The sequence below is a fragment of the Lampetra planeri genome, chromosome 2 (assembly GCF_965212315.1).
Source record: "Lampetra planeri chromosome 2, kcLamPlan1.2.h2, whole genome shotgun sequence".
Taxonomy (NCBI): Eukaryota; Metazoa; Chordata; class Hyperoartia; order Petromyzontiformes; family Petromyzontidae; genus Lampetra; species Lampetra planeri.
The window spans coordinates 21,539,443-21,564,072 of record NC_136108.1 but is presented as its reverse complement, the minus strand read 5'-3'; the positions used below and the strand labels follow the sequence as shown (position 1 = coordinate 21,564,072).

Genomic DNA, 24,630 nt, shown 5'->3' with positions numbered 1-24,630 from the left:
TCGATGTGCGAGATTACAACAAGCTGATGCGGTGTGGGGTCGTTTGAGCTCCACGAACAGTTCTCGCAAACAGCCATGCCTGCCCGAGCGACATTATGGACGGACGTGAAACATCGTTCCCTTGTGGCAATCGTATAAAGTAACCGTGGCTGTTCTGCGGGGGCTGGGATGTTTTGCACGGCTGCCTCTTGGCCACATTTACCAAAGCGCATTTAATGAATCAGCTCTCTTAATACGATTGATATCTAAAAGCCACGGAAAAAAGCTTTGGAATTATGCGGGCATTTTATTCAGGATGAGTAAATTTTGTTGGGAAACCATATATCAGGCCACTTGTGAATTTTAAAAAATCATCCCTCGTGACCTGATTAGAGGACTGACCAGTGATGATGAAGGATTTAATTGCATCCTGTGCGGTCTGGATATAGAAAAATTACATCTCCCGAGAGCTATGTGCAAAGTAACCACATCAGCGAGCACGTGTTGCCACTGAGCTGCTGAGTCTCACGTGAAGAGACTCCACTTGAACGTCAAACAACGTCCCTGATTGCCACACCTCGCCTGCTGTGGTCTGCAGGTGGATTAGCAAATCCATCGTCTCGCTGCCTGATACAGCCAACGGAATCTGCATTGGGGTTGCCAATTTCTGGTAACACCGGAGAGCATTGCCTGATGTAAATTGCCATGCAACTTCAAGTATTTCTGCATTACTGTTTCATATTGTGTAAAACGTGTTCGTCTTATGCTCCATCGACTGCAAGCAATTTTCTAAGGAACAAAATATTTGAAATAAAATCACCGTCCCAGAGCATCCGCTTAAGCAACAGTGCTCCGGAAGTACTGCACAGAGTCATATGTGGTGACTTGTGAATGATGAATTAAGATACTGATTACGATGATGACGACGATGATTATTCTCTGCCAGATTGATTTGGTCAGATGAGAAACAGATTACTGTAATGGGCTGCCAAGACTGGCGCCGAGAGGGAGCCTGCAGGAGCCCTCTCCCCTCCTCCCCCGTCACAACCTCGCCGTGCCCTCCATCGCGGATGAGCCGAGCACTCCCGCTCGGGGCTTCAATCACTCCCACCATCGACCACCCGGGAACCAGGCCAGCTCCGTGCTGCAGCCTCCCCCACCCCCACGCGCTGCTTTCTGATTTTGTGTGTGTGTGTACCGAGAAGTTGACTCCCCATCTTTGACGCACTCTCGCTCCGAGCCTGCACTCGTTTGCTGGGCGCCGCGGTGGCTAGGAGTAGTTAACAACCTCGCCGGGTACACAGGAGGTCGTGGATTCGATCCCGACCCGAACGTCTGCTGCTGCTGCTGTATATTTGGAGTTTTCATGTCACTCTCCCCGTGCTCGCGTAGATTTTTTTCCGTTTCCTTCGGGGTTTCCCTCCACACTTAGAAACGTGCGTTTAAGAGTATTTGGCTGATGTCAATTTCCACGTGATAAGCCACTTCGTTGAGCTATCATTTGTGGCCAGGTTGCTTCTGAAAAGGAGCTACATAGCTCAGTGGGCCTTACCTGGTAAACTAAAAATAGTTTAGTATTAAATAGTGTACAGAGAGCGGGTGATGCGCTCACGTGTGCAGCAAAAACTGGGGCGCGTGAGTCGATTCATCGACGAAAGAATGTAACCGATTACTTTGTCGGAAGTCGTTTACTCAGGACCCTTTACACATGCATCTTGAAGGCGGGAAACCCCCCACAAGCCACGCCCAGAGTGACGCGGCTTATCGTGTAATGACATCACCAAGCCCCGCACATCACCTCCCGTCCAGTGGCACACGAGTTTTTCCACAACCTATTTCGTGTTATTTGATTATTGTGATCGTGATTATTCGATCATTCAAGTTCATTTATTGAACTAGGTACGAACTCAAGAGACCGGGATGAGTCACATCTGCGAGCGGCGACCTTGGCAATTCGTCTGCCAGTCGGGCGCAATGATGGCTGCTGCTGCTGCTGTGTGCGATCACGATTGAGTAATTTGCGGATCATTTTATAACTTGGCGAATTTGGACCACAACGCCTGCACAAAATGCAAATTAGCGCCAGGGGAAGATCCCGAGCGCCCACCGAGACGCGGTATTGCCGTGGTTGTTGCTACACCCGCAGTGACAATGAAAACACTGTGTAAAAAAAATGTTGTTCCTTGGTAGTAAGTGTTATTTTCTAATTGCTTATGCCTCAAAAGTAGAGAAAATTTATTTTATTCTCCACAAACTTTGCTTTTGTGACCAGGACTTTACGTGAAGGAATGACACAAATGCACACGTTTTCTCATTGAAAATAGGTAAATTTCAAAATATCACTGTCCTGATAACAAAAGCAAAGTTTGTGGGGAATTATAGGCATTTTCTGTACTTTTTAGGCATAAGCAATAAAAAAAAAACACTTAGTACCCAGGAAACATAATTGTGTGACACAGTGTAATCAGACAACAGAGCCCGGTACATCGCTCCCCGCTTTTCTGCCAGCGTCGTCAAACGGCAGCGTGCCAAGGGTGCACGACGCCGGGAACCGGGCCATGCCACCATCCCCCCGGGTGGCCTGGCCCCGCGACGAGGGTGACCGCGGGAGTGGAGCGGGCCCGTGCTGCGTTCGTACCTTGCCAGTAGAAGCTGCCCGGCCCCCCCAGCACCGCGGTCCCCGCCTACAAACACAACAAAAGGTCGTTTAGCAAGAGCTGCAGGAAATTCCATCGGAAGACCATCAGCTTGGCATGCACCCAATAGGCGGATTTTTTTTCTAGCTTTAACCAAAATAAATCTCTCGCTCGACACATAAACAAACACGCGCATAACGACCGATATCGAGTTAAATTCGCAAACCCCTAGACAACATTTTTTTTTTCCGGTGACGTTTAACAGCGGGTGCAATAGTCGAGGTGAATGGCCACGTATGAAATTTCAGCTTGTAGCGGCGCTTGGCGTTACAGCCAAACGCCGTGCACGGCTTCAACCTCATGCCGCCGTGACGCGAGGAAGCCCCCAACCCAACCCTCGCCTTCCTAAAGCAGTCGGCACCCACAGGGGCTGTGCGTGCCCGTGGTGGTGCTCTGGTTCCTTGTGGACATGCAACGTTGAACTTCTTTGGCACCGTACGTAGCCAACCGTGCACTATTGGCACAAGGGGAGTGCTTGCAAGTGAAACAACTACATCCGTGCTATATCAAGGTGCGTCGCGTTGAAAGTAACAGCGATTTGGGCGCCTGGTGTTTTTTTTGTATGTCTTCGAGAATAAGAACGCAGCTATGCCGCGGTTAGCCCGAATGTGCGCTTGATGTCAAGTTACTCTGTACAACAAACACGTGATTGCGGACACCCAATGATCCGCGTACTTTTTTTCGCATTGTTTTTTTCCTACACAAAATACCGCATCCTCTGCCGTCGGTGTTTCTATTCCCAACGTTCTGTCGGCGTCGTCACGAAGTGTTCGACTCTGGAACTCAAAATGACCGCAGCGCGTGGGTCGTTACGGGAAATGCCTCGGCAGCCCCGGGAGGGCTATGCCCTGGCGCTGACCATGCGTACACTCGCTATGTAACGCAACTCGAGCGTGGGGCTCTCCTCAGCGGCGCAGGCCACGGCGTTCATGATGAGAATACGGACGGCGAAGCGGATTCACAGAGAGTCACTCGACGGAGGCTTTGCATGTGCCAAATGTGTGTGGAACTGAGTTTACAGAAAAAATATCCGTGAAAAAAATTACGACTGATTATGCATGAATTATGTTTACGGGAATATACGGTATTAAATCATTATGTGGATATTAAAATGTATAATTAAGGCCTACCTTTCCACCAAAAATATACAAGCTCTAAATTTTAGATATTTTTTTACTCTCGTATGAAGCAGGGATGCACGTACACAAGAGTATTGCTTTGTAGGCAAACATTAAGTCAAATCAAGTTTAAACATCAAGTCGTTCCATTGTTGTTGAATTATTTCCGTAAAACTGTGTAGCGCCGTGGCCCTGCATGCGTGCGCGCCTGCGTTTAACAAAGATTTGCCGCGGACCCAAGTGGCAGGAGGATTCATCGCTGAGGACGGAGCGCACAAACAGCTCCTTGTGTCGCGGATGCCCTGCGTTGCTCAACAAAGCAGCGTCCACACGCCCTGTCCCGAGGAGACGCTCAGCCTCCAGAAACCCCTGACACAGCGTAGTAGTTGTGCAGATGTTGGCATTTATAATACACTTTGGGATTATCCACCCCTGCACCCACCACCCCAACCCCCAATATCTGCACTGTGTGCATCAGAATGTAGTGATGTTTAGTTGTTTTAGCTAGTCAGCCATGAAAAATGTACACAGAGCGGAGCAAGACATATTTAACACGACTACAGAACAATATTTTAATGATGTTGACTTAACAATTTGGCTATTGCGATATACATCACGTACGTCACTCGCTGTAGCCGCGTAGATTCGAGTCATTATGCCTCCTTTATGGAACGACCAATGGCCAAATGCTCCGTCTTTATTGCCAGCCTAGAGAGCCAGTGGTGGCCATTCCACATTCGTACGTCAAGAATTACCACTGGCTAACCGCCCAATAAGTGTCAATCATCGAACGCACGCGTGCGCGTTTGTGTATACGTCACACATACACGTGACACGTGACATCGACGTGTCTGTTGGGTAGAGCCAGTGGTGCAAGTGGGTCACGCACAGGCACCCGGCGACCTGAATTCGATTCCCACAGTGAGGGGTGATGTCTCAAGCGATCTCGGGATACCCTTTCGATATCTCCGCATCGACCGCCACGGGGAGGTATGGCCAAACAACTCCCATGACCGACATGGCGTGGGGAGACCTTCATACAGCAATGGAGCGACCAAGGGCTGTAAATGATACTAACTACTGTATTATTAAACATCTCTCTCTCTATGCGAGTTACATGATTATTGTGCAACATTCGATCAAAATGCATGATAATTAATCACAGCAATTTGGTTAGAGCAATTTATGACTCGGCCTATAATGCACCCGGGGATGATAAATAAAGTTTAACACGTAGGCTTTCGCGACCAATATAATCCATAATAGATCCGGCTGTCGCCTGATGAAGCTAGTTGTAATTACTGGCGAAACGTCGTACTCAGATTGTAAATGTTGTGCCGTGGCTCTCCAACACATCGGTGTGCTGTATTAGTATACTACACTATACACTACACTCTACACTACACTATACACTACACGATACACTACACTATACACTACACACTAGTGCTGTACTAGTGATGAATTGGCAGGTTTTGTTTACGTGAAAACCCTTACCAGTTGGCCGTGTCGGGTGGTGGCGGGTTTTAACGACACATTTATATATTTACGCGATCTAACCCAAAATAACTCTATTATGGATAAATGAAGTAGCACTTTGTGGTAAGTCTATAATGGTCGCCCCTCAGAGATAGACTGGCCTCCACCATAGGAACGTGGAATTTCCACCTCTGGCTGAGGCCCACTGGCAAAAATTAACCGCGTGCCCAATTTCTCGTTGCAGCAGGGGGACACTCAGAGCTGTGCCCCGTGAAGGTATAAAGAGAGAATTGAGAGGAGTCGTCGGTGTTTATTTAGGTGATCGCTTGTGACGAGGCGCTACTTAGCTTGTAAGGTGCAAGGATATCTTCGGCTTACGAGGTCAATTTGAGACGGCACTGGCTATTGAAAGGGTTCACATTCACGGTCTCTCTTAGGTGGAAATGTTCACGCGTACCCCGCTGTGCACGGGGACAACGGCCGCGATGAGGACGACATTCGCGCAGAGGTCACGAGGGGCGAGAGCTGCGTGAGGCAGGGGGCATCCGCTCTGGGGCCACGTGACGGAAAGGGGCCCTGGACACAACGAGGGTCACTGAAGCCACCGGCCGCCCCCACGACGCCGCTGTCACTGCGTCGCCCGGGGAGGAGGGGGTGGGGGGGTGGGGGGTCATCTGTCTCTCGAATACGCTTTGTTGTTATTATATATATTTATTTAGTTATCTACTTTTCTACCTATTTATTTATTTATTTGCTTGAGACTGATCAGAGTTTGGAGTGGGGGGACCTGTAAGTTTCCCGGCCAGGTCTGTCAAGGCCCCCTCAAGTCATCTGGGAATAAAACCTCGCGTATCGATCGATCGCGTTAGCCCCAAGCGGGGCAGGGGGTGGGGGGGGGTGAGATGGGGGTGGGGGTTAAAGAGGAAGGCATTCAATCTGTTTTCCGAGTTAAAATGTTCACGATGAATTGGTCTTAACGTGCGCCTTGCGAATGACAACAACGTCTTGGTCGGCAAATGCGTTCCACGTGTGCTCCTGTTGACTTACAGGCAACGGTGTCCGCATCGATGGCGGGTTTTTTTATTTGCCGCTTTTATGCACCGCGCGCCCCAGCGAGGTGGGTGCTCCCACGTGCCAAACGGAGCAGCCGGCCTGGAATCGGGCGGCCCATGATGTTCCCAGTTTCGTCGTTTGCGTGTACATCTTGCGCGTGTTCGCCGCCCGCGAGTGAGTGGTTCGTACCGGTTAGCACGGGGCGCGCTTCGCAGCCACTTACGTCCGTGAAATCGACGCTGAACCCTCCTTGGCAGGAGCCTTGACCCGGCGGGTCAGGATTGCCTAATGTGGGAGCACACAGAGACACCTCAATTATGGTCATTAGACGAACCGCGATCGTTTCCTCCCCAGACCTCCGCTCCCACCACATCCCCCCACGTCTGCTCTGCTCGGCCCTGCCTGCCTGCCTGTCTGCGCCGTCTATTCCCACAGACCCATTCAGATTACCATCTCGACATTGTTTCTATAAGCACTGTTTGGCACCACGACTTGCATGACTTGAATGCCAAACTGGCCATTTCCTGTCGGCTCTATCGCGCTGAACAATGATCCACTCGGAGATGTTTTGCCCAGTCAGCAGCAACGGGCAATGGTTAGCCAGGGGATGATGCTGCTGCTGTTGCTGCTGCTTCTGCTGTTCCTGTTACGGGTTCCATCTTCAGAGCTCCCACGTTTGTCGCGCCCAGTGATGGCTGCTGCTGCTGCTTGGATCTCACCCAGCAGTTGGACCCAATTCTGCATCCGCCTCCTTGAAATCGCCAAGCGAGGGCCAATTAGCGAGCCACGTTCATTTGCAAGGTAATGCTGGGTAATTAGCTATCTGGGATATTTTTTTCCAGCTAGTCAAATTGACTGTGACACAATAGCCCACGCTTGCAAATTAAGGTGCATGGTCTGAAACATTTGCTCTGCGAGAGATGGCAGCCAGTGATTATAATTCTCGGGTTGGATTATCCGGTACTTAGAAGTTGCAGATATCAACCACAGACTTTATGCACACTGGCGCTGTGGCACTACCGGGCAATCTAAGCCATCTACATTCTGACCATTAACCCAGCTCAAAGACGCGCGCGAACATTTCGTGAAGCAGACTGCCAAAGGCATCTCTACTCGGAACTGATTAGCTCAAACATTTGAGTTGGATGCTAACGGGGGGAAAGTAGGTTTATGTTCTTAACAAAAGTGGCCGCAATCGAGCAGACCACAGAAAGAAAAAAACCATCGGCAGGCAGAGCGTTCTCATCCTCGAGAGAGCCATGTGCGAGCCTCTGGACTCAGTCACGAATGATCACCGAGTCCACAAGGCCATTTGATTTGCAGCAACGGCGCCTGGGCTGGAGAGGGATCCGAGGGAACGATGCGACGACTCCTCATAGAGTTTCTGTTTAGTTTCCGTCGCCCCTGCTGCGTTTCTTTGTGCCAAATCTCGCACCAAGGGTCATAGAGTGCTGTGGGGCAAATTATTTCATTGGTTACACACACACGCACGCGCGCACGCACATACACATATACACACACGCGCGCAAACACAAAAGACAGAGATCCCCCGTGTAGCCTTAACAGACTGTAGGGGCAAGTGCTGCTAGCGAGCACCTATGAAGGCCGGCATGGCACACGAGGGGGTGGGTGGCCAGCACCACGCGCGGCCGCCTTTGTCTCCCCAGTAGCAATGTTTATACACACTGTACCAGGAATACTCATTTGAGGCTGAATCGACATAGGGGAGGCCCCGGACCGGTTCAGATATTTGTCACCGATGTTGGACGTGAGTGGGAATCGAACTCGGGTCGCCGGGTTTGTAGCGCCGCGCGCTAACCGCTGCACCACCACTCCCCCCACTTGCCCCACGCGCGCGCAATTTCCTACGACAACCGATGCGCAATCCGTGCCATGTGGTGAGAATTACACGACGCGGATAATAAGTGGCGATAAATCAAGTCGCAGGCATTAGAAGCGGTGTGACGATATCCGTTCGCATTGCGCTACGGCGCGCACACGCACGCTTCGTTGACGAACGTTTGAATGTTAAGCCCTGCGTCAATGTGTGTGTTTTTAATAGATTTTAGTCAATTGGGTTAACGATACGCTCCAGCCTAAATATTCAGAGGTGACCTTCACACAGCTCCGAAGCTCTGACCGACCACACAGGGTCGAACGCCACTGAGCGTGGGCTTCACCTGTTACATCTGGGCCGGGGGGGGGGGTGACGAACCCCACGTTGTGCTTTTACAGTTTCAGGTCAACGCGTGGCGGGCGGCGCTTATTCATTGAAAAAAACAAAAATGTAAATTCATGGCAGCGGCTTTATCGCAGTTTCCTCCAACAGGATGGAAACATGAAATCCATACGGCGTCCCAGGAGGAACCCGCTCCGGCGACAAACTCGGCACGCACGCGTGAAACATCGCTCCGTGTGTTGACTACGAAGCACCCAACTCTGGAGCCACGCCCCCCACTCTGGAGCCACGCCCCCCAAGCTGGAGCCACGCCCCCCACGCTGGTGCAGGGCCACACAGACACCACCAGCGCCGACCGAATGAGACGACAATAGATAATCGACTCAAATCCCCACGCCCAATCCAAATGATGCACCAGATTATTGTGGCGGTGGCGGGGAGGTGAATGATCAAATGACGAGCCCAGAGTTCCTGGAGCAGGCGGGTGGGTTGAGTGACAGGCAGGCGGGTGGGTTGGGTGACGAGGGGGTGGGTTTGGTTGGCTGGCAAGCGGAGAGGTTAGGTGACAGGCCCGATGGGTTGGCTGGCAGGCGGCTGGGTTGAGTGACGAGGCAGTGGATGGGTTGGCTGACAGTCTGCTGGGCTGAGTGACAGGCAAGCGGGTGGGTTGGGTGACAGTCTGCTGGGCTGAGTGACAGGCGGGTAGGCGGGGTGGGTTGCGTGTCAGCACCTACCTCTGCGGCAGGGCGAGTACTCGGCGAAGCTGCTGAAGTTGCCGTGCGCCACGTAGCAGGTGCCCACGGGCTCGCGCTCGCGCGCAGGGCGCAGCGTTCTCCAGCGGTAGAGCGGGGCACACGCCTGCCCGGCAGCACGCAGCGTCCCGCGGAGGGCAGGAGATGGTTATTCTCGCCGTGGGAGACAAGCGACACGACAACGACTCTGCTGCTCACGTGCGAAGACTGCGGACGTTGTGTGTCTACTTTGTGTGGGTCGCAGAGTGATGGGGGCTTCGCGTGTCACGGCTCTCCGCGCTCGGAGAAACGTGCTCGGATTTTTTGTTACAACTTTTACATGGAATTGCTATTCTCATTATATTATATATACACTGTAGACACACACACATATATATATACCCATTGAGTCCCAAGATTATTTGTCAAGAGAGCGCTCTGGATTGCGATGTTGGGAAATGCTATTTAAAAAAAAAGATATTAATGTTTGTCCTTACGTGCGAGAAAACTCGAGTTACTCGGATAAATGGCGACGAAAGACGGGAAGAGACACACGCTTATCACAGGATAGTGACGATATTCAGAGACCTCATCACGTTGCCTGTGATGATGAAATGTGGGCTTGGGCAGGAGGGACATTAGTCATGAGACTGATGATGGAGCGGCTGCCAAAGGGGCGAACAGACAAGCGAATAACCTTCCACTGCGGTGATGAAATCCGTTGATATGGAGGAGCTAGATGGAATGTTGCCTCCGTGGGACCATGAGAGTTGGCCACAGCTCGGGAAGGCCTTGCTCCAGCAGTGGATAAAGCGTGTATGATGATGATGATGATGGTGTTTGATGGGCACAGGCTAGGTATATAATGTGAAGGCAATGCCCGTGCTGGAAACAGTTTCGATTTAAAGCTTTCGTGACTGCAGGGATTCATCTTCTTGGTTCTTTCGGTAAAGTAGCGTAAAACATAATAAAATACAATTCTCACGACGTTTCGGCCACAACGCGTCCTCGTTGTGGCCGAAACGTCGTGAGAATTGTATTTTATTATGTTTTATTTTTATTATTTTACTATTTCCCTTCTACGTTACTTTACCGAAAGAACCAAGAAGATGGAAACAATTTGTTGCAATCTTTTTTTTTAATATTAACCACGGTTGATGTTTAGATGTAATAACCCTGGAAAGAGTTATTACAATCATAATAATAAACACGTACATTTACCGTAATATGTAACAAAAAAATTCTGCTCTGGCCCGAATATTAATAGATTATCATCGTCTGTCTATGGATGGAATTACAGCGGCATACTACAAAAAAAATCACTTAGGAGACACAAATCAGGCTGTGAGCTGCAGTCGGCCAATCCACAGCTTTTTTTCTCCTTCTGTTCCACATGTCAGCACTGATGTGGAAAACTCATTACCGCCTCGCGGTGCGATGTGTCCAGGTGGTTTCTTGCTCATGTTTCACCGCTTCAAGTACATTTCAATCGGCTTCTGCTTTTACTGCCGTTTTTGGTGGAGTTGCGCGTTTGCGCGACTCCACTTCGGAGGGGCAAAAGGCGCCGTCGAAGCGAAGCCGCCGATGTTTTGATTTCCTTCGGTTGTCCCCCCCCCCCTTCGTTTGCCGGTCGTGGCACGAGCGATGCGGCGGTGACCGGCCTTGCCCCCCCCCCCGCCCGCCGCCGGTGACGCGCGGGACGGGAGAGCCGCTCACCATGACGCTGGAGCGGAGGGCGCGCAGACTCGCCCCGAACCACTGGCGCGACTTGTAGTCCACCCTGTCCCGGACGCCCGTCGGCAGGGTCAGCATGCGGTCACCTGCACAGAGCGTCAGACGCCGGAGCTGGATGCGAGCGATTGACCGCCCGTTTCCCGTGACGCGCACGCTGCCTTCCCCCCAGCACCCCGCTTGTGTAGCGCTCAGGCCCGGGGCGGGAGCCGCGGTCACGAGCGTTTGAATTTCGCCGGGCGTCCCTTCGGACGAGACGCGCAGGCCCCTTTCTCCAAAGCAGCGGGGAGCGCGCGCCTCGCCGTCCGGCCATCTGGACACGCGGGGGGCCGGGTGGCGTGGCTGTTTGCGAGCTCGTCTCCTCGGGGAGCGGGGGGGGGGGTCCGCGGCACGACGGTCGCCCGCAGTTTCATTTCCACTGCTGTGCATGTAAAGGGATGCGCGCGCGGAGTTTCGTAGGGATCACAATTTTTTTACTACCAAACTATTTTTTTTATTTCACCAGGCAAGGCCCACTGAGATAAATAGCTCTTTGTCATAAGCGACCTGGCCACAAATGATAGCTCAATGAAGTGGCTCATCATGCGGAAATGTATTGCAGCAAAATACTCTAAATGCATTGTTCTTAACGTCGAGCGAAAAACCGGAGGACCCGGAGAAAAATCCACGCGACAATCGGGAGAACGTGGAAACTCCAAATATACAGGCACCGTCAGGGTTGGGATGCAACCCACGACCTCCTGTAAATCAGGCGAGGTAGTTAACATTTCACCACCCTGGCGCCCTAATAAAAATACCCCGGAAAGTAATTTGCAAGTGCAAGCCAGCCACTGTAAGTGTCTAAAATTAAAATTTCAAAATTACCCGGAAGTCAATTTAAAAACATAATTATTGTCAATACACAACTTTATAATGGGCAGATGATTTGAGCAGACATTTTTTAAAGTTCTGACTTCTTTGACACTCATCAGCACGGTGTAGCCTATGAAACAAACGCAATCCGGGTCGCCTGGTGGTATGGGCAGAGCCCTTCGTGAATACAATGGAACCGTTCACCAATGTATTTGTGTTGAGACGTTTGGTCTATTTACATTCTCGATAAACACAGCCACTCTGTTCTCTTTGCTTCGTTGGCCTCGGGGTTTTTCTCGTTGTTTTTGTTTAAGCATATTTCATTTAGTTACTTTGCATTTGCAGACACAAACACATCGAAGCAATGGCGAGTGTTTTGTGCAACGAGTAAATACGCCACATGCCCTTGAAGCGGGGGGAAAAGTCGTTCAGGCGATTTACAGAAATGCTTAACCCAGTTTTTGACGAGATAACGCCAGGAACACTTTGCGCACCTCCAGGGTTCATTTTAAATCCGAGGATAAATAAACAGGCGACGTTGACATTTCACGTCATCGACGGCGTCATATACAGCGCCATCAGAAATGTAAAATCCCAAATTTCAACGCTCAAAGACACAGAGTTCATTGGTGCACGGGGGTGCATTTTCTGTTGGCTGTGCAAGGTCGATACCGATCGATGTCCACGTCGTTTATCGAACTTCTAACTCCTGTGGAGGGCTGGTGGTTCGCGCCTCGCCCATCGCCCCCACTGATGCCCCTCCCCCTCCGCCCTCAATATGTGCAGATACTACAGGATGTAGGGTGCGTAGGTAAATATATGCCTATAAAAACACATTTTTTTTTGAGAATTGTTGGAAACATGTTGGATACATTTTTTATCCCCACACTCGGCTGGGGGTCTACTTTCTATAATTTTTTAATTCAGCCCTTCTGAAAGGCTCTTATAATTTAGTTGACGGACACACGAAACGTCGGGTTTTTGTAATAGGTAACAAGGTTTATTAAAAAAAGAGGTAAAATTAAGTGATAAATACAATTTCATTTGTACCACTGATGTCCCTGAAATTAACCTACAAATGTCAAAGTAGTCAGAGTGGAACCCCGCCTGCGATGTGGGGAGCTGTGGTCGTCGCTGCTGATAAGGGGATGATGGGGTTTCTCGTCGGCTCGGCTGTTTGATCGGCGCTGTTTGTTGACGTGATTGGGACGTCTGCAGATCAGCGCGCGCTGACACCCGTGGGCATCGCGCCTGCCATCGAGCGCAGGTGACGTGCGATGAACAGGGCCCACGTGTGCCCACACTCTGACGTCTCGGCAAAAGGTTGTCGGTATTTTGCCTTGGGGGGCCGTCCATAAATGATTTCATGCGATTTTTGACGATTTTTTACCCCCCCCCCAAGTCAGACCACCCCCCCCCCCTCAAATATGACGTCACAAAGCTCTGCCCCCCCCCCTCCAAAAAAACATATTTTCATTTTGAAAATAAAACATGTTTCAAATCGCTTTAAATTATTGTCATTGTAGGGCGTATTTAATGTGGCGCTGCACACTGATGTTGTAGGAGAAAACATTTATGAAAAAGTATATTTAATTAAGTAGAACGTGTTGTCTATATTTATTTAAAGTTGCGCATTTTGATGTGACGTCACATTTCTCAAACCCCCCCTCCCCTCGTCACACATCGTCACAAAATCTGACCCCCCCCCCCAGGTGCGTGACGTCATTTATGGACGGCACCTTGGGATGGCAGCGTTGGTCGTGTTTGAGGTGACGCGTGACGGGTCGGGTCCAGGACACGCAGGAGACGATACCAGACCCGATGCGCACTGCTCCCTCGTGAATGGGAAACTGAAGCTAAACTGTTTCATTTATTTGTAATTGACCAAGTAAGGCACCCACTCTGCGCTGTATAGCTCTTTGTCAGACTACAAATGATAGCTCGACGAAGGGGCTTATCACGTGGACACTTAGATCAGTCAAATACTCGAAACGTGGACACTTAGATCAGCCAAATACTCGAAACGCGTGTGCAGGGGAGAACTGAAAATCCACGCGACCACGGGGAGAACATTAAACTCCAAATATACAGGTGTCAGGGTCGGGATCGAATCCACGACCTCCTGTATACCAGGCGAGGTAGTTAACATCTCGCCACCGTGTAAATGAAAGACAAGCCGCAGTACTCCGATATTAACCATGCAACTGTAACGATGGACTGTGTAGTAAACCCACAGTGACTCATTAGGGACCCAAAGAGATACATTGAAGATAGTGGACATGCAACCCAAACTATGGACTATATAGTACACCACTGCAGTCTAGAAACAGCAAACGACACGAACTCTCTCTCCTGAAGCCTCCTCATCCTGGCTGGCAGACCTCAACGTCCGCATTCAGTTCTTGAACGTGCTGCCGTCACGCGCAAGAATACTAGAAGGGAAATAATAAAATAATAAAAATTCAACAATATAGTTCTCACGACGTTTCGATCGCAACACAAAAAATAACGCCACTTTTTTCAAATTTTCTTGCTGTGGTTTTCACACCTGATGATGACTGCTTGTGTTGCAATCGAAACGTCGTGAGCATTGTATTGTTTTATTTTTTATTTATTTATTATTTCCCTTCTACGTGACTTTTCCAGAAAGAACCAAGAAAATGAATCCCTGCAGTCACGAAAGCTTTAAATCGAAAAAGAATACTCGAGTTGCACATTTCTTTCCATGGCGAGGGGATAACACTGAGACAACCTCCTGGGCCCTGCAGGGCTGAGGCTCACGAAGAGCCCCCACGTGCCTTGCACCGCCTGTGCCCCGTAGCACGCACACACACACACAGCGGCGCGCGTGCAGATGGCACAGAGACCCAGGAGATGCCCTCTTGGGGGCAGAGGCTGCCCTTTGTGGGGCACCGCACATACCGATGTCAGAAACGATCACGCCAACGCCACGACTTAATTTACGTGTAATTGTGCGCAGTTCGTTTCGGCCCTAAACTCATGTGTTGGCTTTTAGAGGCGGCCAAATTAAAATGTAACAAAAAACCACTTGAATCGATTCAAATTATTTTCATCCTCCCTCGCTAACAGCATAGCTGGGATTGAACCTAAATGTTCATCAGAAGCTCGGCACAAACGCCGACATTGTGGTGTTGTGATGCGGCATCTGAAGGCGCGCATAGCTCCACCGCCCGTGTATGTTAACAACGCCGTTGTAACCAACAACAACAACAACACCAAAAACAAAAAGTAGGCACGGACCTTTAGGGATCTTTCGCTCGCAGAGGATTTTTTTGCATTAATGTCGCTCATTTGGTTACAATAACAAGGCTGTTAATGCAATTACGCATTCCTCACGCTCATCGTCACGGCAAAAAAGGCAACAAATGCCCAAAGTCTTCAGGCATCTCTCTGCTGCTCTCAGAGGGCCAGAGAACTGCACTCTGGCCCAGTGCCTCCCTATTAGGTGTAATTTACGGAGGTGTTTCCTTCGCGTTCGCGCTGATTAATGGTGTTTAACCGGCCATTCTGGGGGTGCAGCAAGACCCCGGTTACACCTAATCAAAGTCCGGAGAGCAAGTGGCTTTAGCCGGGACATCTGTTAGTGATTACTCGCGATGCCAACTACCCCGCGCGCGCGCGCTGGACATTTCTAAACAGCGTCCCGTTCGTGTCTGCATCATAAAAGCCGAAATGAGCTTTACATTTGCAGAATCCCCGTGGACATGTGGGGAGCTTTATTGTTGTTGCACCTGGAAAATGGAAACATTCGAGACGGAGACGTGAAGATTTCCTGCCCAACAGGAGAATGTGGAAGACTTGTTTCGGCACTACATTATCGAATTAGAGATTCGAGAGTGAGACTTTCTGGGGGAGTTGGAAGGTTGTGTGGACGTGAACCACGACGACACCCAGATGGTGCCGATTTCTGAGCCACTTCAAATCTACTTGGCAAACACGTGTCACTCGGCCCGCTCCTGGCATTGTCGCCCTGGGACGTTGTGTGTGAGCCCGCATTCCTCGGGCGAGATTCGCCGCCCGAACGGTCGATGCTTAATTGTGATGCCGCTGCAAGATGTGGAAATGTCAGAAATGCTGCCCCCGTTAACTTACACACACCCGCTGAAACAAGGGAATTGCCGTTTCGTTTGGGCAGCGTCGCGCGAGCGGTGAGAGCGACGATCGTACTCAGCGGGTGCCGGAATGGATGGGATGGATGGGAAAGATGGATGGAAGGGAGGGGAGGGGAGGAGAGGGAGGAGGGAGGGAGGGGAGGGTGGGAGGGAGGGAGGCGAGGGGAGGGAGGGAGGGGAGGGAGGGGGGAGGGAGAGGAGAGGGGAGGGGAGGGAGGGGAGGGTGGGAGGGAGTGGAGGGAGGGGAGGGGAAGGGGGGAGGGAGGGGAAGGAGGGAGGGGGGGGAGGGGAGGGAGGCGGTACCTGTGAGGTCGAACGGGATGGGGTGGCAGGAGGGACGGGCCCCATCGCGGCCCCAGGGACACAAGTAGACCGCTCCGCCCTCCGTCACTCCGGGCTGGGACGTGTTGGCCCTCGGAGCCCCGATCAACATGCCAATGCTGGCCAAGCGCACAGACAGAACAAAGACAAAGATTCCCCGGGTACAGCCCTTAACGTACCGATGGGGCAAGTGCTGTTCGCGAGCAGCAGCAGCTCATGTTGAGGCCAGAGCGCCACACGCCGTATCGCCTTTGTCTCCCCAATGTTGGTCCTTATACACCGCACGAGATACTCATTTAAGGCTTAGTCGACCTAGGGAAGACCCAGCACTGGTTCGTATATTCATTACTGATGTTAGCCGTGAGCGGGAATCGAAATTGTGTCGCTGGGTGCGTAGCACAGTGCGCTAACCACTGCGCCACCGCTCCCCGACGCGTACGCACACACCCACACACATGCACGCGCGTAAGAGCCTTCCCGTAACGTTTGTGGTTATTTTGAGCATTAAAAAATGCAATCCCTTACTTTTGCTGCCAAAAGTCAAAGCGATTTCCTGCCGCTCGAACGAGCAGCAAGGCGGTGATCATCAACTGTTGAGAGCGCCGAGCCAGTGATGGCCATTCCATATTCCTATGGCAGGGTGAAAGTTTATCCGTGTGACTCTCACTGTTGACAAGTGGCACTAATTGTATCGATCCTGGAGGGGATTAATGGACTGAGTCAACCTCCAAGCGTCTCTGTAGCAGGTGACCGCTCCTTATCTTCCGTTAGACTCGACCCATCTCCTAGCCACCGCAGCGCGCCCCGCGGTGGCTAGGAGATGTTAACCACCTCGCCTGGTACACAGGAGGTCATGGGTTCGATCCCGACCCTGACGACGCCTGCTGTGTGTTTGGAGTCTGCATGTCTCTCTCTCATCATCATCATCACGGTGGCTAGGAGATTTTAACTACCTCGCCTGGTATACAGGAGGTCGCGGGTTTGATCCCGACCCTGACGACGCCTGCTGCTGTATATTCGGAATGTGTACATCTCTCCAGTTGATTTTTCTCTGGGTATTTCAGTGTTTTTCCTTCAACATTTCGAATCAACATCACGCGTTTACAGTATTTGGACTGCTGTACATTTCTACGTGATGATGCGCTACTTCGCTGGGCTACCATTTGTGGCCTGGTCGTTATGAAAAAGAGCGTTATAGATCAGCGGGCCTTACATGGTAAAATAAATAACAATAGTTTAGTTCATAATATAACTCCAACACAGCCTGGGAGGCGCCAATTGACTTGGGCGCTGCCCTACCAGCCTCTCTGAGCAGGATCACGCTTTTACTGAACTCGTTTCGTCCCTTCGGGTATAAATCACTCCTTAATGGCGAGTGTTCTTGCAGACAGCGCCTATACAAACTCTCTTTTTTTTACAACCACCGCGGCGCATGAGTGGACCGGCATCCCTCGTTGCCACTTGCGGTGGTGTCTGGACGCAGCCCGGGAAATGCCATTGGGGGGTCAGGCCTCCGTGGTTGTTGTTCGATAATAGGACACTCAGCAAATATCCACTCCTCTCCTGATGTAATTGTCCTACTGGGTTCTTCGTCTTCTTGGTTTTTTCGGTAAAGTCACGTAGATAGAAAAAATGAAAGTAAATAAAATAAAAAATGAAAAATAAAAACTACGACGTTTCGATCACAACATAAACGATCGTCATCAGGAGGAAAAAATTGGGGAAGGCCACCCAAGGCAAGCTGCGAAAGTTTTCTGTAAAAATATGGATTCTTCATCGTCTGTCCCTGCTGTGGTGGCAGATCCAAGGGGGGCCCAACGGTAGCGTAGGTGTCCATCCATGGTGGTGCTGCGTAGTTCACGAGCAAGCTCCCAGCACGTGGAGCGAAACGTCGGACATCACGCCGAAAAACGCGTCGAAGAGGCACGCTCCTCCGTTCGCTCATCCCACACAGGGCCGGAGTGAGATTGTGTAGGCCCCTGGGCTACAGGCACTGTGAAGCCCCCAGGAATATTTTCAAAAGGAAAACTAAATTAAAGAAAAATAAAATGTCTTTTTACAAGGATAACAACTGCAGCCCCTAAAGCCCATGCCTTAATCCGGCCCTGCTCACACAACGCGCCCTCTTACGCGACTTACTCGCTCAAAAATACCAGCGCCGCTCACGTGTACCGTACGCTGTCCTGCCCAGAGTACGCGCGGTCATGAGCGCGACTGGCCCCTGTGCCCACACACGACGTCTCAGACGGCACGCGAGCGCGGCCTTGAGTCTTCAACCCCATCTTGAACCCCAGGGGCGCCGTTCCCGGTCAGAGCAGCGATGATGGAGTGCCATGTCAGGGCCCATACGCGGCTGCCTCCGCTACTTAGCACGACGCTTAAGTCCGAGGAAGGAGGCCGCTGGTGGGTGCAGGCCCTGCACGTCGCTCTGAACTCCACCGACAACCACAGCTGGGGCAGGGGGGGAGGGGGGGGGCTGCAGGGTGGTGGAGCAGCGGTAACAGCTGTGCTTCACAGGAAGAAGGACCTGGGTTTGATACCCTGTGTGGAGTTGGTGAAAGTGATGTCGCTTGGTCTGCGTGGGTTTCCTCTGGGTTCCCATAGCTAAAACAACAATCAAACAACGTCGCTGGTATTGGGGCAAACGTCCCACTGCTTAAAAAAAAGTTCCTGCAACATCGCCCCCCGACTGCGCAAACCCCGGCAGGACCCTCCTGAAAACGAGTGGAGGCTGAATGAGGCTCTCCTGGGTGAACGAGCGTAAAAAAAAAGCAAGTGAAACTGCGTTTCCAATATTTGTAAATGTCTCTGTTCCACGTGAACTGCACGCTCCTCTTAATTACAGTCACTGCTATTCGCGTGCATTCAGACAGGTCAGAGAGTAAAACTTGCTTCAGCTGGAATTAGACTTAGGGGCCGTCCATAAATGACGTCACGCGATTTTGGACGATTTTTGATCCCCCCCCTCTTCGTCACACATCGTCACAAATGTCAGACCCCCCCCCCCCCAGGTGCATGACGTCATTTATGGACGGCCCCTTAACATTTTACACAATAAAAAGGGACGTCTGTCGACGCGAACTAACATCATGAACACTCCATGCAATGTCCACACAGCGCTGTTCAAATACCTGTCGTGATCGAAGTGAACATCCTCGGAACAATGTGCGGAAAATACCCGTGAAGAGAATGGTCTTGCAATTTTAAGAATCTTGTAAAACATTTCCCAGCATATTTCCTCGATGGGGTTGGTGTTCTAGATTTGAAGTTTTCGTGACTGCAGGGATCCATACTCTTAGGTTCCTTCGGTAAAGCCACGTAGGTAGAAAATTTTATAAATTCAATCACGACGTTTCGATCGCAACACAAGCAATCGTCATCAGGTGGGAAAACCACAGCAGCACTTCAGCAAAAAAGTTATTGCTGTGGTTTTGCCACCTGATGATGATTGCTTGTGTTGCGATCGAAACGTCGTGATTTATTTTATTTTCTACCTACGTGACTTTACCGAAAGAACCAAAGAGTATGGGGTCGTTGTTGTTGCAGGAAAACCATGCGCGCGCATATGCCGCAAAGCATTTGCCCGGGTGCGATCCGATGCAATGCCCGCAGGCAGCACTTGCAGTTAACAAAGACGCCACGACAGGATTTGAACCGGCCGGAACAGCGGGGGTGGATGTCCTGGTGGGACTGCTTCTCGTGACCGTGGCGTTGGCTAATTCATATTCCTTAGGAAAATCTCGCTTTGGGTTTTGGTGCTCATCTGTGAGCATCAGTAACTCACAATTTGCTATCTCTACAGCATTGGCTTTGTTTTTGTTGATTGATGCAAATGCTTCACTTCGTGCCGACTGCCAATGAGCGTGGATTTTTGTCCCTCCGCTGTTGAACATCGACGCGTTGTACGGGCCCGCGTTTTTTTTGTTGTCGCAATAAACCAAAATAATACAACAACAAAAACCCGATGCAAATGATGATTTAACATGGGCATAAATAACCATGCAATAGAGTTAAAAAGATCACGATTAATATGAATCTGTCAACTAAAGATCCATGAAAGCAACCATCGACAGCTAGGGGTGCACGCTTAACGCGTGTGCTCCGAAAAAGGGCCATTGCCCGAAACGTCGCCTACAACAAATTGTTCTTCTCACGGCCACAGTGTTATCGGCGATTTTGTTTGACTCCGTAGCGACACAATCCTGCGTGTGATCCTGCCGCACCAGTGGCTCGCACGTCGACGGGCCCCGACCACCGCGATGTCAGCAGCGCCTCGGGGACACCCGCAGTGCCCCCTGTCGGTCCGCGATACTTTCAACATCGGGGCAGTCCTCGGGTTACGAACACAACCAGTTGCGTTCGTAAGTAGAGGAACGGCCTGACATTACGATGCGAGACGAACTCGGCTCTTCGGCGTTGATGCGAACTCGCCGGGACACCCCCCCCCACACCCCCCATACACCCCACACCCTCCCACACACCCCCCCCACACACCCCCCCACACCCCCCACACACCCCCCCACACCCCCTCCCCACACACACCCCCCCACACCCCCCCCACACCCCCCACCCCCCCCCCCCACACACTCCACACCCCCCCACACACCCCATACACCCCACACCCCCCCCACACACCCCCCCGCACCCCCATACACCCCCCTCACACACCCCCACACATCTCCGCACCCCCATACACCCCCCTCACACACCCCCCACACACCCCCCCCCCCACACACCCCACCGAAACCCCTCGCATCCCCCCACACCCCCAACACCCCCCATCCCCCCCACACCCCACTCCCCCACGGCCTTCATAGGTGCTCGCTAACAGCACTTGCCCCAACAGTCTGTCACAGGCTATACGGGGGATCTTTGTCTGTGGTGGTGTCACGGCGGGGAGACTGGGGGAAAGGAGAGCGAGGGAGAGAGAGAAAGCCCCGGTGCGCTGTAGACGACACGCATCTGGGGTAACGCGAAGTGGAAACTCTGTCGAGCTGAAGGCTTAATTCGCGTAATTGCGCTCATTTCCCTCGAAGCAACTTCGCAGAGCCCCGTCGCTCTGCTCAGAACGAAGCCGCCGCGCGTCCTGGACCAGAGCCCAGAGCGAGCGACTCTTTCAGCGGCACGGGTCCGGGACGAAACGTCAAAAACCCCGCCGGCCAGATACGGCTCGCCAAGCGACAACCCCCGCTGCGTGCGACCGCAGCGACGGAGTCATCAACCCGCCGCTGACCGGCGTGGTGAAGTATGGCCAAAGCAGCCACATGGCGCGGGGAGATCTTAATTAAATAGTGAATTCCCAAAGTCAATTAATTTAATTACTGTAAACATGTAAATACACGCAACGATAGCGAACATTTTGAATGCACACAACGGGCAACATTTTCACTCCGAACACTCCCAACTATAATCATCATCATCATTATTTAAGTTTATTGTCGATTGTAGTGGATGTCAATGCGGACATACTACACTTCTTATTTTTATTATTCTTCTTTGGGTCTTTCGGTAAAGTCACGTAGATAGGTTAAAAAACTACGACAAGCGGTCGTTTACTTGTGTTGCGATCGAAACGTCGTCGTTTTTTGTTATTTACTTTGAACCCATCTACGTGACTTTACCGAAAGACCCAAAGAACATGCATTCCTCCGGTAACGAAAGCTTTACGTCAACGTCTCTTCTTCTTTAGTACGGCCGCTGTTGTCGATGCAGGAGCATCAACTACAATGCCACATTCAGCTGGCCAAGCCCAGACGGCCGCGTCCATGAGCAGCGTGGTGGCACGACTGCTTCTCGGGTGCAACATTCACTTCGCAACAACGAGCATCCGAGCGCTACCTTGCCGTGTGGCTAACGGCAACCCCAATGGTGTCGCTGATGTTGCTTCGTCGCCTGTCGCTATCACGAGCCGCTCGACAGAGTGAGAGCGCGGGCAGGGCCCCCTGGCTTTCGTGACCCGGCTACTGAGACGATCTTCGTCGCGTCTTCATTCGAGACTCATTCTCTCCGGAGCCTTCCGGGAGAAATCTCAACCTGCCACTCGGGGGGGGGGGGGGGGAAGTCAAGTGGGAAGGAATCGACTGCGCGTGGCCAGAGTTGACGAAGCTTCGTGGGTTAGTATTTTAATTTTGGCGTGAATTACGTACACGGGGCAGGTAACGAAATGCCACCGCGATAGGCTGCACCGCGCAAATCGAACGTAGCGTGCGTATCAAACTTTCTCGGACCACTCAGGCCGATGCAAACATTCACTCAGCCCCCCCCATCCCTCTCCCCCCCCCCCCCCCCCACCGCTGGTGACAAAACGCATTCACTTTCTCTCTCTAAAGAGCCGTAATACTAAATGAGTAATTTTATCGGGAGATTAAAAAGCATGTTTTTGTAACGCAGCTATAGCGTTTTTTTAGGGAGGGCATTTCAATGTTAGGAGGGTGAGGATAGTTGAATCATGGTAGTTCAGCTGACGTTTTCTTAATTGAAATATCGTACGCAAAATGTTAACCAATGCCCGAAACAAAAGGCATAATTAACGTTGCCATTATTTGTGTGGATCAGCCTGCGTTTGTGTCGCAGTCCCACTCTCTCGCTGTGTGTTTCAGAGCGCGATTGAACTGGGTCCGCACGGTGTCTACGGAACAGCTGATCCACCGGCTGCGCGGCGCGTTTTCAAATCTCGCGAGTCGCAGCCCGCCGCCTCGCGATTCATTGGGGTGAAGGGGGGAACGGAAGAGGCATTCCTACAGCTCAGGCGTAGTGCTGCAGTCTATAAGCGCGGTCTCCCGCTAGCACGGTTGGCTACGTACGGCGCGAAAGAAGTCCCACAGACGTGCAACGGCGCTCTCTCCTATTGCGGTCCAAAATCGGTGCATCGCCTAAGCCACTTAAAAGGCTATCGGGAGGCTACGAATGCGCCAATTATCAACCATATATTCGCGCAAAGAAGTCGGCTTACCTTGTGACCTTCTGTGAAGAAACTCATAGTTATATGTTACTCATCGTGATCACGACAATCATGATTGCGACGAGGATGGCATTCATGATGACGATTTCCAGAATGGTAATGATCACGTTCAACAGCAGTATCGCATTAATCGTCACGGCCAACATCATAATGATCAATAATCGATGGGTGGGTTAGGCCACGTACTATCTGAGCAAATTTGTGTCGTTAAGATTCTTCACCGGAGGCAAACTAATTAAATGTTTACGAGCCTTTAAGGCGCCAGATATAATCGTTACAGCTCACTCACTCAATGAGTTGAAGATCTGTTCTCACAATCAACGTTCATATCTCAATCAGATACAGCGGCGTTTCGTTCGGCCGCAAAATATTCCCTACGCGTACGATCATCGTCGCAATCATCACGACGAGATCACAACCGCGATTATAATCGGGCAGCGTCAGCGTTCGTCAACAGCCAGCGTGATCACGCTCGTATCACCACCGCCGCAGCGACCCGTGCGGGCTTCGCGAGTGGGTGAAGTTGCACACTTACGCGTCTGGCTGCGTGTACAGATCCACCGCGTAACCGAAGTAGGAGCCGGGTGGCCCCGCGTACTCCACGCCCGTCGTCGTGTCCAGGTTGAATCCCCAGCCCGGGTGAACGAGACCACTCCACGGCACGCTGAGCCGCAGCAGCAGAAGCGGCAGCACTCGTGCCATGGTCGTTGTAGACACTCTGCGCTCAGGGTGCGCGCTGCAGCAGGAGCAGCGGTTGCTTGAGGGGGGTCGTAGTCGAGCCGATCGCGGCTCCTACCCAGCGTAGCCCAACCCCTCCACACACCACAACCCCCAATCTCGTCCCCAGCACCCCCCCCCCTCTCCCACCGCCACCACCGCCACGTGCGGGCAGCCTCGCCTAGCCCGGGTCGCTCTGGCTGCTGGGGCAGATTGGGGTCAGAGTTGGATTCGTCTGCTGTCCAGCACCGACCTCACACAAGCAGACACGTGCACACGCATTTCTTATCGAAGGTAAGGAGGCGAAAGTGCTCGCTCACGACACTTGCTGGCGGAAGGGACACGTCATCAGAGGGGGCCCTAGAAAAGCTCCTCTGGGGGGGGGTATATTGGTCTACTCTTCCTCGCTGGCCAGAGGTCAAGGGAGAGGTGGGGGTACCCACACTTTATCCCACCACAACGCGACCTGCCAGTCGACTGACGGTCTACTGCTGCGTGGACAAGCGGGGAGTTCATTATTGCGCCTTTTGTTTCAGCTGCCGCGCCCGAAGATCGAATCCACGACATCTGGAATGAAATTCCAGTGTGCCCAAACATTTCAACACGACAGCAGCGACGAATACGCCTGAGTCTGCTGATGACGCCCCAACAGAGTTGAAGCCAGTCTAGAGCGTGCTCGT

The 24,630-nt window shown here is 51.6% G+C and overlaps 1 protein-coding gene across 1 annotated transcript in view; it reads right to left on the bottom strand.

Moving 5' to 3' along the window:
- LOC144729756 (integrin alpha-8-like) overlaps positions 1 to 23,940 on the bottom strand; it is a 132,160-nt gene extending 108,220 nt beyond the window's left edge. Inside the window, exons 1-6 of the mRNA XM_078610223.1 lie at positions 23,769 to 23,940; positions 16,255 to 16,391; positions 10,952 to 11,055; positions 9,239 to 9,362; positions 6,549 to 6,610; positions 2,618 to 2,663 (exon numbers count right to left, since the gene is read on the bottom strand). Coding sequence (XP_078466349.1) covers positions 2,618 to 2,663; positions 6,549 to 6,610; positions 9,239 to 9,362; positions 10,952 to 11,055; positions 16,255 to 16,391; positions 23,769 to 23,935 — 640 coding nt within the window. The 5' untranslated portion in view covers positions 23,936 to 23,940. The remainder of the gene's footprint in view (positions 1 to 2,617; positions 2,664 to 6,548; positions 6,611 to 9,238; positions 9,363 to 10,951; positions 11,056 to 16,254; positions 16,392 to 23,768) is intronic.
- Positions 23,941 to 24,630: the final 690 nt, after the last annotated feature.